Raw genomic sequence first — 13,884 nt, forward strand, 5'->3', positions numbered from 1 at the left:
CTCTACCAGAGCTTTATATAAATAACAATTTACCAATATTGTGGGATTGTGGTAATATTTTATTCCATTGTATTTAAATATAAGAATGTTTGTTTGTTTGAATTAATATTAAGGCTATCCGATTACCTGATGGAAATTCTATCAATTTAAATTTAGCTATCTGACTCCATTAACTAATTTCCACACAATTGTTATTCGAATTATAATTTTAGTTATCAGAAGGTGTTCATATAATATTGTAGGTTTTTAGCAAAAATGAATTTAAACATTGTAGAATAACGAAACAAAAGTTACGAATTTTCACATTTCAACCGTCGTCCAAATTGTTACATACGGTAGGCTACTACATAATCTATTTTATTATTTTGGAACTGAGCTCAGCTTGAGCTGGTCTGATTGAGCTGTCGCCAAATGCGAACAAATCATTTTATTTTCTGTTTTCTTTTTTCTACTTACTTTGAGAGCAGCTTACATGGAAAATTACAGAAACATTAGGAAATAAATTTAGGTTAAAGTAAAAAAAAGGAAAACTTATATGACAAAATAATGGATCGCTACAGGATTTGAAAAAAACTAGCTTGTAGCCTTTCCCCTGCAAGTTCATCACAGTGTACTGTATATAAGTTCAGTCTCTAACTTTGAAAAATCACAAACTCTTAATAAGCACTCAGCTTAGGAGTTCTTGTTCCGTTGCAACAAAAAGCATCACATCAATTCATTGCTTTACTTTGACACTACCAACGAAACACGCAATAAAACAAACAAAATCAAGAAAAAAGGAGTTGGTCTATTCTAGGCTAAACATTAAATAGGCCTAAGTATAAAATGATAGCAGCTAGATGAATCATAAGGCTCGTGTTCAATTCTTGTGTGTGATGTACGTGGGATTGAAACGACCTCCAGAAACCAGGATTTTCAGTTTCTGCAAAAACAACACAGGAGTAAATTATCCAAAGCTAAGTTTAACCTGTTTGTAAGCTAAATGCAGGTAGCGTTGACATAGATAATTTTGAAGCCGGGCTTAGGGGGATTTTAGGGACTCAAAATCTTCCCAGTGGGCTTTGCAAGCTGACAAACCATCATATATTGTTTGGTGTAATGCATTTCATCAAGTCTATTTTATTTTGGATATGACTGGTGTTTGTCAGGAGTAAACTTTCTGTATTCGATAACTCGTACCATTTTGATGAAAAGGTAAATTTATTGAACCATAAACAGGTAAAACCATGCAAGGACAGGGCATTTAACATCGAATATATAAAAATAAATTAGAAATTGCAAAGCTTTTCTGTTTTACAACAATTTAGGTGAAATTAAAGATTTTATGAGCATATTAAACCTAATTTGTATTAGATTTGCTTAGAGTTTAGTTAATGTTACATTATATAACATTTAATACAACAAAATAATTCTCAACCTTATTGTTGATCTCATTAAGAGCTTTCTGCAACCTTGCGCGTTCCTCCATGTTTGCGTGTCTTCTTTGCCCATTTCCATAATCAAGACAATTTTGCATCTCCAATTGCTTGTCAACTTTATGCAATATTGTGATAACGTCATCTACATTCGATATATAGTTCTGTCCGATATCAAGCAGAACAAGCTATGACAAATTTATAATCGTCAGTTAATGTTTCCATCTGGTTTCCATAAAGTAATTGTAGCCTAATCAACCTGTTTAGTGCGGATGACCACAACGGTTGTTCGAGCTAGCCGCTCTCACTGTGCGTAAGATCACAATAGTTGATTTCGATACCGCAGCTTTTATGGCACATTTAATTTCGCTTCATGGTATAATTGGCCTTTGTCAGAACGACGCTGTGAAGAAACTAAGGAACATTGTTTCCAATGAGAATTACAGTCTGACAGAAATAATGCAGTGATAATGCGATTGCATCAGAAAACAAAAAAACTTCTCTGCAATAGTTAAAACGACAAAATAAAGCAAAAACTACAAAAGAAAATGTGATCTGTTTCCTACCGCATAATTTACTCGTAATCATTCTTGTATCATTTGTTCAGTTTGTGCTTTTTAGTCCAGAATGTCGTTACAGCTATAAGTGCAATGTAAAATTTCTCTTACGATTTTTCACTTTATGTAAATTGCAGATTTAATTCCTGATGAGGACACACGTAGCCTACGTGTCGAAAATGTCTGGATCATTATGTTAAATAAATAATTACTTTGTTTTGTAACGCATTATGTTAAACCAGGTAAAGTTACTTTGCTTTGCTTGTCTGTGGTTCAAAAATGCAAACTCTCTACCAAAGCTTTACAAAAGGAAACTAAAACAAAAGCTTATTGCGCTGTGGGCTGTGGATTTCCTAAATACTCTACGAAGCAATAACGCGATGAAAAATGCTGGGAGTCTCCAAATTAAATGCGCAGTTGCGCAAGGTAACTAGAGTTGCAAAAATTAATTAATCACTTAACGAGTTAAAGCGTGGCATTAGAATTCTTTGTCTTGGTATGGTTTCATTTAAAAAAAGAGCAGTTTTCTTGAATTGTAGATATCAAATAAAATTGTTGTCAACTATTTAGACTGACGAGTGTTCACAGCAAGCAATGTCAAATATTTCGTTTCGAATTAAATCGTTTATCAAAAGCCTTATTTTTACTTTTATAACCACAACAGATTCGTTTCAAACAAGCTCAAATGTTAATAAAATTTTTACTTTATTATTTAATTTCACCAAGTTGCCGAGCAGCAGATCATTTCTTCCCTCAGATGTTAGAATTTAGGACAGCCTCTTTCAAGTTCCATTAGTGGTTTTTTGCGTCAGTTTTAATTCTACTAATAACTAATGACTATTACGGTTACCACTTACCAGCTACTCTGAAAAGATGCGATTTTAACAAAACACAATAATATGTAGGTCTAAATAAATTCGACATTGCAAAAACACCGTCTATAAAGGTACTTTTGTGTGTTTTACGGAGTGGTGATGGCTCCCCCGTGAATCTGCCATTGGGTAGCACAGTCGCAGATAGTGTGGTCAGCGGTATCTTCCTCCTTGCCGCACTCACAGATTGCAGATAGTGCCATCTCCCATTTATGCATATAGCCTATTGGAGCGAAACAACTTGACGCTAATGTGCAGACGATTGAGCCGCACCCAGGCCTATCTTAGCAAAAGCATTTCTGTTGTATGGAGGTCAGTGTCGAAGATGAAACTTTGAAGTATTGTGGAGTTCACAATGTCTCGAGACAGGTTATCTGAAGACTGCATTGAGTATTCCGTGTATTTAAAAGTGATAAAGTGAGGTAACTAAATTGTGATGAGATTTTGAATGGTTTTGCTACGAGAAAGGGTAGAAAAAAACTTTTTGATCAATCAAAGTATTTTTGATAACAATTTGATACATTGATAACACTTGATAACACTTTTGACTTTGATAACACTTTGATAACAATTCATTTCTTATGTGTTACCAGATTATTTATCTTAAATCTTAAACAAAGTTTAATCGTGAGCCACATGAAATGATCTCGTGAGCTGCATGTGACCCGCGGGCCATAGGTTTCCCAGTTCCCACCCATGTATTAAATAAATGTACTGCTGCTTCCCCTATTGTTATTGAATATGTATCTCTAAATATCTCTAAATATAGCCTAATAACACATCAGCTTAATGTAAACTTAATTATTTGATCTAAAGGCAACCATACTGTAAATGAATGCAATTAGTCACTGGTTTCGGATGTCAAACGTACCGATCCGGGCATTAGGTTGATCGCTTTGACCCACGGAAGGAATTCTTTAGAAGTCATGTTGCATCCCCTTAGGCTAAGCCTTCCAATTTGAGCTGGCGTTGATTTCAAAACTGAAGCTACCGCATGGAAATCATTTTGTGTGTGGGAAGACTCCATTTCTATGTAACATCCGTGAAAACATTTTCCTGTCGATTTGATTACTTCATCATCGCTGCTTTCACGCAATAACTTGCAGATGAAGATTGTACGACGATCCATACTGTACTCTGATAATGCAAAAATAATATTATATCAAAATTAATGAGACTTTTTTGGTGTATTCACTGGCATAGCGTATCATCCAATCCAATAATATTAATACTATCCAACTATACCTACTGCACAGTGTACACTTACAGTAGGCTACAAACTTTCTAGATGCTTGACCAGCTGCCATACTAGTATAGATCTGTGGTTTTGGCTTGAAAATATTCCAAAGCAAGAGAACTCTCTTACTTCCTAACCCTAGCGAGTGTTCTAGCTGAGCTGTTCCCACTGAAGCACACTTTTTCTGCTTGATCCTGCTTTCACTGAGCGGCACACCGTTCGATTACAAACTAAAAGTTAAGCGTGCTAGAAGCAAGAAAATAGTCATCGTGAAGAATACGCCCTCAACAAAATCATGCGTGCGCCCAGGCCCGGATTTAGGGGGGGCAGAGGGGGCAGGTGCCCCGGGCCCCCCGATTTTTGAAGGGCCCCCCTACGTGGAAAAAATGTGATTTTGTGTTATTTTTTCTTCCTTTCAGCCTTTGAAGTTTCTGCAAAATGCTGTGCAGTGCTGGATTGATGCTACTGTAGACGCAGAGGTGATTTTTCGCGCCATAGGCGCGAAAACTTTTTTTGCAGGGGGGCCCCCCGATCTAAAAGTGCCCCGGGCCCCCCATCAGCTAAATCCGGCCCTGCTTGCGCCACTGGGTGAATTACAAACTCCATTTTATGATGTTGTCTATAAATGAACGTAGAGTATTTTGTATTTAGCAACTTAGTTGTTTGTTTAGTAACATGTAAAACAATATCTGTGAAAGTAAAGTATAGGATGATAAAGCTTTGGTAAAGAGTTCGCTTTGTTAAATCATAGACAGACAAAACAAAGTAACTTTAACGGGTTTAACATAATGTATTACAAAAAAAAGTGACATAATTAAAATAAACTCTAACGTTTTCGAGACATACATGTTTCTTTTAATTATGTTATATTTTTGTGTGTAATACATTACAGTATGTTAAACCCGTTAAAGTTACTTTGTTTTGTCGGTCTATGGTTCAATAAAGTATAGGACTAAAAAATTCAAGCGGCCTTATAGTTTCTAATAGCATTAAACATGTATGGTAAATTATACGATTCAAACACAAGTTTGTTTTTTTTACTTGCAGCAATTTCCCGAATGTTTTGATTCAGCTCGGAAATAAATATTTTCTTCTTTTGCAGCTTTTCGTCTAAAAAAAAAACAACATCATCAATAAGGCTGATTTGAAATTGTCGTCTTTGTAGGCCTATAAGCTAATTTATTATTAGGGTGTTACAAATCAAAATTAATCGGGGTAGGAGATTTAAATAGGCGAATGAGGCAGTTGCTATAGAATCCTCTCTTGCTTTCCCCCTCCCTAGTCAGTTTACGTGCTTACTTTAATACATTGAACTTACTCTATTTGATGAAATGACGTTTCCATTTTGTTAAATAGAGTAGTTTCAATGTTTTTAAGTAAACGTGTAAAGCCGATTAGGGGACAACAAGGGAGAATGATTACGACTGACTTTCTTTTAGTTAGTTAAAAAAAGTTGTAGTTGGAAAAATTCTCATAGTTTTGGTGCCAGAGTTTACATAAAGAAAATTTAACAAACTAAATAAAAACCAGTTGCCTCAAGCCCCCTCTCTTACCAAATTCTCCCTAATTGGTTAACGCGCTTACTTTAATACATTGGTAAACTACTCTATTTAACAAAGTAACTTTTTTAGCTTGTAAAATAGAGTAGCCTAGGCCTAATTTTAATGTAACAAAGTAGGCTAATTGCGGAAACCGACTAAGGGAGCTCCAAGAGAACGACCTGAGGTGACTGATTTTCTTGTATGTGGAATATACTTTTAAATGATGTATTATTTTTTGGAAATGTGCATATTTATGTAATGACAGGTAAAATTTATAGTTTTTTGTGTTAAAACAAATTTATCAACCAAGTGATCAGACACTGACACAAACTTTGATTATAATATGGAATAATCGATTTCTAAAATAGGCTCTCCTTATAAACTCTGCCTCGGGCACCCAAACCTAGATACATCATCCCATTTTCAAGCTTGCACGGTGTAACGATAATAGCAAAGTAACGAAACAAAAGACCTTACAATTATTGCTTAGGCAATTGATTTAGTAGCTAAGTCTGCGATATGTAACCGAGCTGCATACATCCTGGTTTGTTCCAGTAGCATATTCAACAATTTAGTGAACTAGTGCAGTGGTTGTAGCATGTCTGAAGGTGTAGGCTACGGGCTACAGCTGACATGGGCAAACAACGGTCGCAGGCCAAATTCAGCCCGTTGGGTTTTTTAATTTGCCCAGCCAGATATTGGTATAAATTATTGCGTCGAAGTTACGTCAGACAGTGACTAATTAGTAGTAGCGTTGCCAGGGGTCAAGGGGGTACTTTTGAACCCGGGCCGGAGATGATTTTAGGAGTCCGTAACTTTCCCCAAGGGGCCCGAGAACTTAAAGAAACCACACCTTGTATTTGTAGGATACAGCATGTTTTTATTTGAAATGTCTTAATTTGTTGCTCGAAGATTTTATTGGTGCCGGCCCAAATCATTGCCTCAACGGGTGTGTGAGGAGTATAATAGAGTTGTCAATGTTAAAATTTAAAGAAAAACTAACTTTTGCAATAAATAACGGGTCCAAGTGGAGCACTTTTGTCACGTGTCTCATCAAACTGAGCTAAAAACATGCAATTTTTTTCATTTCGCAAAACAAAATTTGCTAGATTTGCTCAATCCAATCTTAACCCAACAGACAGCATTGGGCAAGCGTGTTTTCAACAGTGAAGTTAAAGGATAGGACCTCTCTAAATCCAAGAAAATAATGCAATTTTTCTAAGTAAACACATTGCTGACTCAAGCAATAGGAGTAACAATTAAGCAAACAGTTAATTAATTCATCCCAGTAGCTACCTAAAGGGCTATAAAATGTGCCTTGATTGCAGCGGTGGGATGACGAAGCGGATAAGGCGCTCGCTTTCCAATCATACAATCCTTGTTCAAAAATACCGCTCACCTCTACCCAGCAGGGTGTAATAAATTAGGTGGGTGTAGTTGATGAAGGAAAGGCGGTCGAGAGAAAGGAATTGGTCACCCTACTCTTGTTGCCGTTGGTGCCGAAGGCTTAGTATAATAAGAACCATATCTTTTCATCTCTCGATGTTTGGATCAAGTATGAGACTCACCTTTTTATTACCTATAGACTAGAGCCCACTTTAAGAGGAGGTTGCAACTCTTAGGAGGATTTTCGAAATTTTACTGAAAGACTATATAGCTACAAGAATATAAAAATAACTTTGTCAAAGAATAAATTATTGAAGTCTTTCTGTGGTCATGAACAAAATGATTCAAACTAAATTTTAATTTTGAACAAAATCTTGTAGACTAATTCCAACTTTTACAGAAATCCAGTTTTAATTTAATAAACTTGAGCAAACACAAAGTGGATGTTTTGAACAATACACCAATACGGGCTACAAGATCTACAAGGCTACAAACAGCGAAAAAAAAAATCAGAATTGTCAATATTGTCTGGAAATAACCCTCAGACCTTTGCTCATCTGGTCACCATTTCAAACTCAACTTTCCCACTGGCAATTTTGTGTTAAATTTTTTGCTTTTTTTGAAACTCTTTTTTTGTGCCTCCACAATCTTTCTTTTGTAGAGATCGCTCCTGGTTACGATGGGATAGCCTCGAGATTTAGCGGTGGAACCTCTTCCACTCGAAACGCTGTAACAAGCATAAACTAGAAACGTAATTTGCTTCAGATCAATCTAAATTTCGATGCTGTCGCCTGCAAGATAACTGTTGAAATCAATTCTCACATGTTGTCACTTACCCGTGGGTCTGCTTTGGAACATCTTTTTCATGGCAAACCTTAAGTTGTACTTTAATGTTTGAAGTTGAAAAGTAAAGGAAGAGTTCTGGGAAGATGAAGATGCTGCGACAATTTTAAAACCTTCAATGTAACTTCATTTTTTCACTGTAGGCCTACAGCAAGCAATCATTTGAAAGAAATTAAACTACCGGTATGTAATCTTCTTATTCTTAAGCACTGAACGCGAGCATAGCAAGTTTAATTCAATTCAATAATAGTACTTATCTCTCTGTCTGCTGAAGCGCTCAGAGTAATGCATTGGCTGTTTATGATGGATGCAGAGGTATAATATGCTATATTGAAACGTATATTTATATGGCATTATTAATTCAATTCATTAAGTAGAACAACTATAGTTGATCTGATTATTTGGCAAACCTTGTTGTTGGAAAGGAGGTATTAGTGTTGAAGTGGATGCATTTGAAGGTTGCTGGCTCACGTTGGGTGTTGAATGGTCTGCAAAAGTTTAACATGGCTCAGTTGAATTTTTATCTTATAAAATATTTTTGTGTACAAAAAATATATTCAAAATATGAAAAAATGATTTAAAAATGTGAAGCCTACAAGAAAGTAAAAAAAATCAAACTTCCAAGCAATCAATATAAGCAATAAGCTGCAATTAACCTATTCGAAAACATTTTTGCATTTTTAAGATAAAATTAAGTAATCAAACAAGCGTAATTATTGTTTTAACCAATAATTTGACGTGTAATTTACAAACAGCTATTGTAACTAAAATGAAAGGACAGAAATGTATTGATAAACTAGCAGTTACCATAGGCTACCTGGTTTCATGTATGGATCCAATAAGAGGCCAGACAAAAATTGTACGACGACAGACCAATGACCGCCAAGTAAGTTGTTTTTCACAAATGATGCAAAACTTTCCAATGGCATTTCACGACAGATGTATAAAGCAGTAAAGTACTCTTGGAAGGTTTGATGACTAAAGTATAAGCGTTGTTTTCCTTCCAAGAGTCCACATTCTTTATTCGCTCCCAGAAGAGTAACGACAATATCTTGGACTTCTTGGACGGAGAGGTTTTCTTTTACAAGATCTTCGGTTGTGATTAACACAGTTTCTCTGTCGGTGGCTTCATATGCAATTTTTGACAATTTAGTTACAATTTCATCAGATAAAGAAATTGCGTGTTCCGAAGCTTTTAGATTTAGCAATACAGTATGGAATACTCTGGTCATTGTCGAAATGTTGGCAATTTCTCGCGATGAACTGAGCGAAGCTCTCAAGTACAGTTGTAGCGTTAGAGGGTTGTAGCACATGGACTTTAAATGAGGTGTTTTTATGGCAAGTTCCTTCCAAAGAACCTCAGATTGTTGTCGATCATTTATTAAGGCGTCAAATAACTTTTTCATGTTTTCGGAAGTCAAATCATGAATGAAGTAAGTGCGTTTGGGTTGGCATCTTTGAGGTATTTTAAGCATGGCATGTGGTCGAGAAGTAAATATCAAGTGACAGTTCTGAAGAAATTTTGCAAGACATAGGTTTGACAAAAGTTCCTGATAATTAAGTGAAGTGTCGTAATCGGATTTTGGCAAGTTTACATCAAGGTTCCAGCTCACCTGATCAAACCCATCTAAAATAATGAAAAAATATTCTGGGTTGGTTTTAATCCATTCAAAAATGGAGTTTTTTTCATCTTCATTTAAGTTGTAGTTGCAATCTTCTAACAGAAACTCTTTTAATGTCAATCGTTTATTATCGCTGTTACTCATGTTCATAAAGAGCATTCTTAAAACCAAAAAGTCCTCACTTTCAGAAAGGCGTCTGGCCAGGCGCTTTGACAGAGTCGTTTTACCGGCACCAGGATAGCCAATAACGGACACAAAACTGCTCTGTTGTACATCAGAAACTAAGTGATCAATTGTGACAGCTCGGTCAGCGGTAGTTATTTTAATTCCTTGATTTGCTGGATTGTACTTGTCATCGTTAGGAATAAATCTTCCTTGGTAAAAATCAACTTGAAACATTTCAGAATACACTGCTGGAAACGCCTCTGAAGAAACGTCAAAATTTGCCAAGTCAACATCGTACTTGGAATGATAAAGTTTGCGAGTTACTTTCTGCAGTTTTTCGATTCCCGTTTTTGTGTCTAAAAAGCAAAGTACAATATTATTTTCTTCGAGAATAGCACAAGCTTCGTTTTTCTTTGAAGATTAAAACCACGTGGCTGATATGCTGCTGTAAAATAAAATAAAAATGTGTTCGTTGGATTTATGAATGGTAAAAAAAAAATTATCAAACTTTGCTGCTGATGTAGCCTAGTATGGCAACGTAGCAGCCATTATTTTTGCTGATGGTATCAAAGCGTGTAAACGATACAGAAAGAAAGAGAAGCATGGGCTGCAAGGAAAAAGAGTGTATGTTTCGAAAACGAAAAAGTAAAATTTCTTTCTTGTTAATTCTATGGTCAGTGTGTAGGCTGATGGTTTATCATCTTAGTGTGGGGTAAGCCTAGCCCTAGGCTATCTACTTTTGACAATCATGGAAATTTTCTAACATTTTAAACTAATTACTGTTTTGATCTGCAAAAAAGTGCTTGTCCAATAATGATTAAAAATATTAAATGAACATAAAATCTACAAACTTTCTTTGCTTCCAGATCGCACGTCATCGTTCGTTTGTAGATTGTTTATCGTTACATGATATTGACGGTTGTCTTGCTGGACAATTTGTTGCTCAATCTGCTGTTGAACAAATACGTGTAGAGATTCTCCTGCAACAAAGTAAAGCATTGAAATCATAAACATTCTTTTGGTAAATGACTTTGGTGCCTAAAAATTGACAAAAGGAACTACTGATGGCAGATATAGTGACGTTTACATTACGTCGTTTTCTGTAAAAGTGGTTTTTCTGCTTTTGCATGTGTGAAGACACTAACTCGAAATAAACTTAACTGTTAACCTGACATGCGATGTGCATTGTCTTCAAAGCCACAAATTAAACTGTTGGCTTCGAAGCAGCTACATCCTTCTCAATAATGCGAGGAAAAGTAACAAAACAATTTTTTTACGATTATATATTTATTCAAACCATATTTAAACCAAGCGTTTAAGCAAACCTTCCAGGATTGATAAGCAATTGTCGTTCAGCCCTAATTTCCTCACCTTGGAAAGGCAGGTTTTCATTTTGATTTTGGGAGTGAGACATTTCTATGTGGTATCTTTAGTTTAAGAAAGGCTAGCTCATAGAATTTTAAATTAAAACTCAGTAGTTGATACTGCAAATATAAATGTATGTGATTAGGGGAAGGCAGGGTAAAACAGACATGTTAACTTTTAAGTGCTCTATTCGAGCAAACAAATCAGATATACTGGACCTACTGCATTTTTTGAATTAATATGTCACGCAACAACAACTGCTCGGAGTATGAAACTTAATGTTTTTTATATTATAACTATAGTTATAACTACATTATAATTACAGTTTAGTAGCTTATCGCTCTCATTCCAAAAAACATGGCAAATCAGCAGATATGTTGACAACGTGCTTACTTATGTAATTTTAATGATTGTTTTTACTGACTTCAATTCCACTGATTATAAACAACTTTGTTTAAGTTTAGTTTTTGTAAATTCATCTACGTTGGATTTATGGGTTTGTGAGCAGTTGAATTATATTCTGAATGACTGTCACGACTTTATTCATTCGGATGATTGCTTATACGGATTATTGTTTCAAGCCCTGCTCGATGAGTCGACTGAACTGTCTTCTACGCCTGCTTGACTTATGATTGAATGCAACCTTGTGTTTTCAACTGTCACCCAAAAAATCCGTAAAAAAAATTAACGTTAAAGTTACCTGTTTAGAAGGGGCGGTCTGCTTGACGTCAGCACAAGGCTGACCTACTCACTATAGAATAACAAGCATTGCCTTTCGCTAACCATACCGATGGAACCTCTATGCTGGCCATCAAGACTTTTCCGAAAAAACGTTGGACATCAACCATGCGAGCCGACAGCATTTGTGCTAACAGGCCTATCTAACGGGATTGCATCAATTGACCTACACATTTTTTTTTATTTCTGCATATGATCTGCGCACTAAATTTGGTACACGACCTTGTGACCTTTCAAACTTTCGTCACAATAACTAACATAGTTTAAGATCCTGTTCAATCAACTTGGCTTGTTTTTCTGTCTTGTTGGAGGTCTCAAAACCGTATTCCTGCGACGCAGTACTTCGATCTTATCCACTGTTCTCATACATTGAAAGTATCACTTACATTATGTAATCTAGACGCTCGACATTGGACAAACCTTACTGAAGATCATGAATCGTGGAAGCTCTCAGTGCATGAGGCCGTCTCCAAGTATAAAGAAGAAACGCCTACTAACAAAAAACGTCGAAATAAGCAGACTCGTTGGAATTTTTCACTATCACCGGTGGCAGGCTTTACGCGCCTACCGTTGATGCCGCGCCTGCCAGTGACACATTGAACTTTTTACCTATAACCAGAGCTGCATATGACATGACTCGAAATAACAAATCTTTGTTATAAAGTACTGCCATTCATATTTGCAGCACATGTAGTAGCACTATGTCTTGTTTCTGGCACAAAGCAGGCTATCTTACACGAAAACTAAGGCTAAATACCCTGCCGGGAAAAACTTGTTATGTCAAAAAACTTGTGTCAAAAATAAACTAAAATAATTACAACTTACTGTAGCTTAAACAAGCTACGCGGTTTTATGATAGTTTGTAGCCTTGCAACTATATTAATGGCCATGTGCATTGTACAGTATTATGCTGCATAAGCAGAAAGTCCCAGGCATCATGCCAGAAGCGTAGCCCACTTCCGGAAATACTGGTATGCATAACATTTTTTAACGAAGCTGTGTTGTCATGATATGCGGATATAAATAGCTTATGTGTATGTTAACAAGAAATGCTTCGTTTGCAAATAATAATCCCAATAGTAACTCACAATGCATGCAGTCCAATGTGACTCGGTGAATAGGTCAATGTAAAGTGTTTTTATTCCAGCGGACTTTTCCATCCAACGCTTCAGCGTACTTAAAACGTTATGCTTTTACCTCTCAAAAAAATTATTAAGAAAATGTTTTTATTTTTACAAAAACTGTCAGATAAAGGCTATATGATTGGCTACCTCTTATTCACACAAGAATGCTCACACCAATGTGATTTTGTATTTGCCAATATGATGCAGGCTACATAAGCGACTGGTAAGAAAACAACGTTGGTTCGACACCGTCCTGTCTGAAGCACACAGACGTATCTTAGACTATTTTTACTTGCACAATTATGTGCTCTGAGCTGTGAGACAATACTCAGACAACAAACTAACCGCTTTTTACATTGATTCAACGTCTGCAGACGTTGAATCAATGTAAAATGGTTGATTAGCTGTTCGGGATCTTATTTTCAGTGCATTGCATATTGGTGGAATCTGACTGAGCGACCTCATAATGTGTTTTGCTTTCTTATCTTTCGTCATGTTGTGTAAACGGAACCACAGGAATACTATTTATAACGTAGGCTATACACTACATAAGAAAATCGATGCTGAATGCTTTTCTTGTGTAAGAATTTTTTTCATAAAAGTTTCTTTTTTGTTTGCTAAAAACGCCTGATATTTAGCACTCGGCTTCTTCACTTCAAGGTGATGTTAAGGAATGACACAAAGTCTAACTAAACTTATACCAGCCACTGATAGATAACTAACATACTGTACAAAATGATGATGTGACCCCTGGTATAACTTACTGTACTTTGGCATATTTTGCCCCCTCACAAAAAGTAGCTCGCTCCCGAACTACACTGCATAGCCTATAAACGAATTTTTAATTGAAACATTGTTACATTTGTGCTGACTGGTTCCACTTCACATTTGCATTAATTTTTTTAGTATCTTCGACAAACGCGATGTCTTGCAGAACATCAAAAGGATCTGAAGGCGGTGGGAGAGCACCTAGAGTCCAAGTCCTAGTCTATTGTTCGTGCTTAGGCTAATGCCCGATG

The 13,884-nt window shown here is 36.1% G+C and overlaps 1 protein-coding gene across 1 annotated transcript; it reads right to left on the bottom strand.

The window, feature by feature from the left end:
• Positions 1–229: 229 nt before the first annotated feature.
• LOC145768911 (uncharacterized) lies at positions 230–9,872 on the bottom strand. Its single transcript, XM_082580514.1, has 7 exons — positions 8,669–9,872; positions 8,262–8,339; positions 7,845–7,946; positions 5,123–5,191; positions 3,716–3,981; positions 1,418–1,603; positions 230–922 (listed from the first exon to the last, which is right to left on the bottom strand). The coding sequence occupies exons 1-7, from the start codon at positions 9,870–9,872 to the stop codon at positions 860–862; spliced, it is 1,968 nt and encodes a 655-aa protein (XP_082436640.1). The 3' UTR covers positions 230–859.
• Positions 9,873–13,884: the final 4,012 nt, after the last annotated feature.

Source organism: Aplidium turbinatum, chromosome 4 (genome assembly GCF_918807975.1).
Source record: "Aplidium turbinatum chromosome 4, kaAplTurb1.1, whole genome shotgun sequence".
NCBI lineage: Eukaryota > Metazoa > Chordata > Ascidiacea > Aplousobranchia > Polyclinidae > Aplidium > Aplidium turbinatum.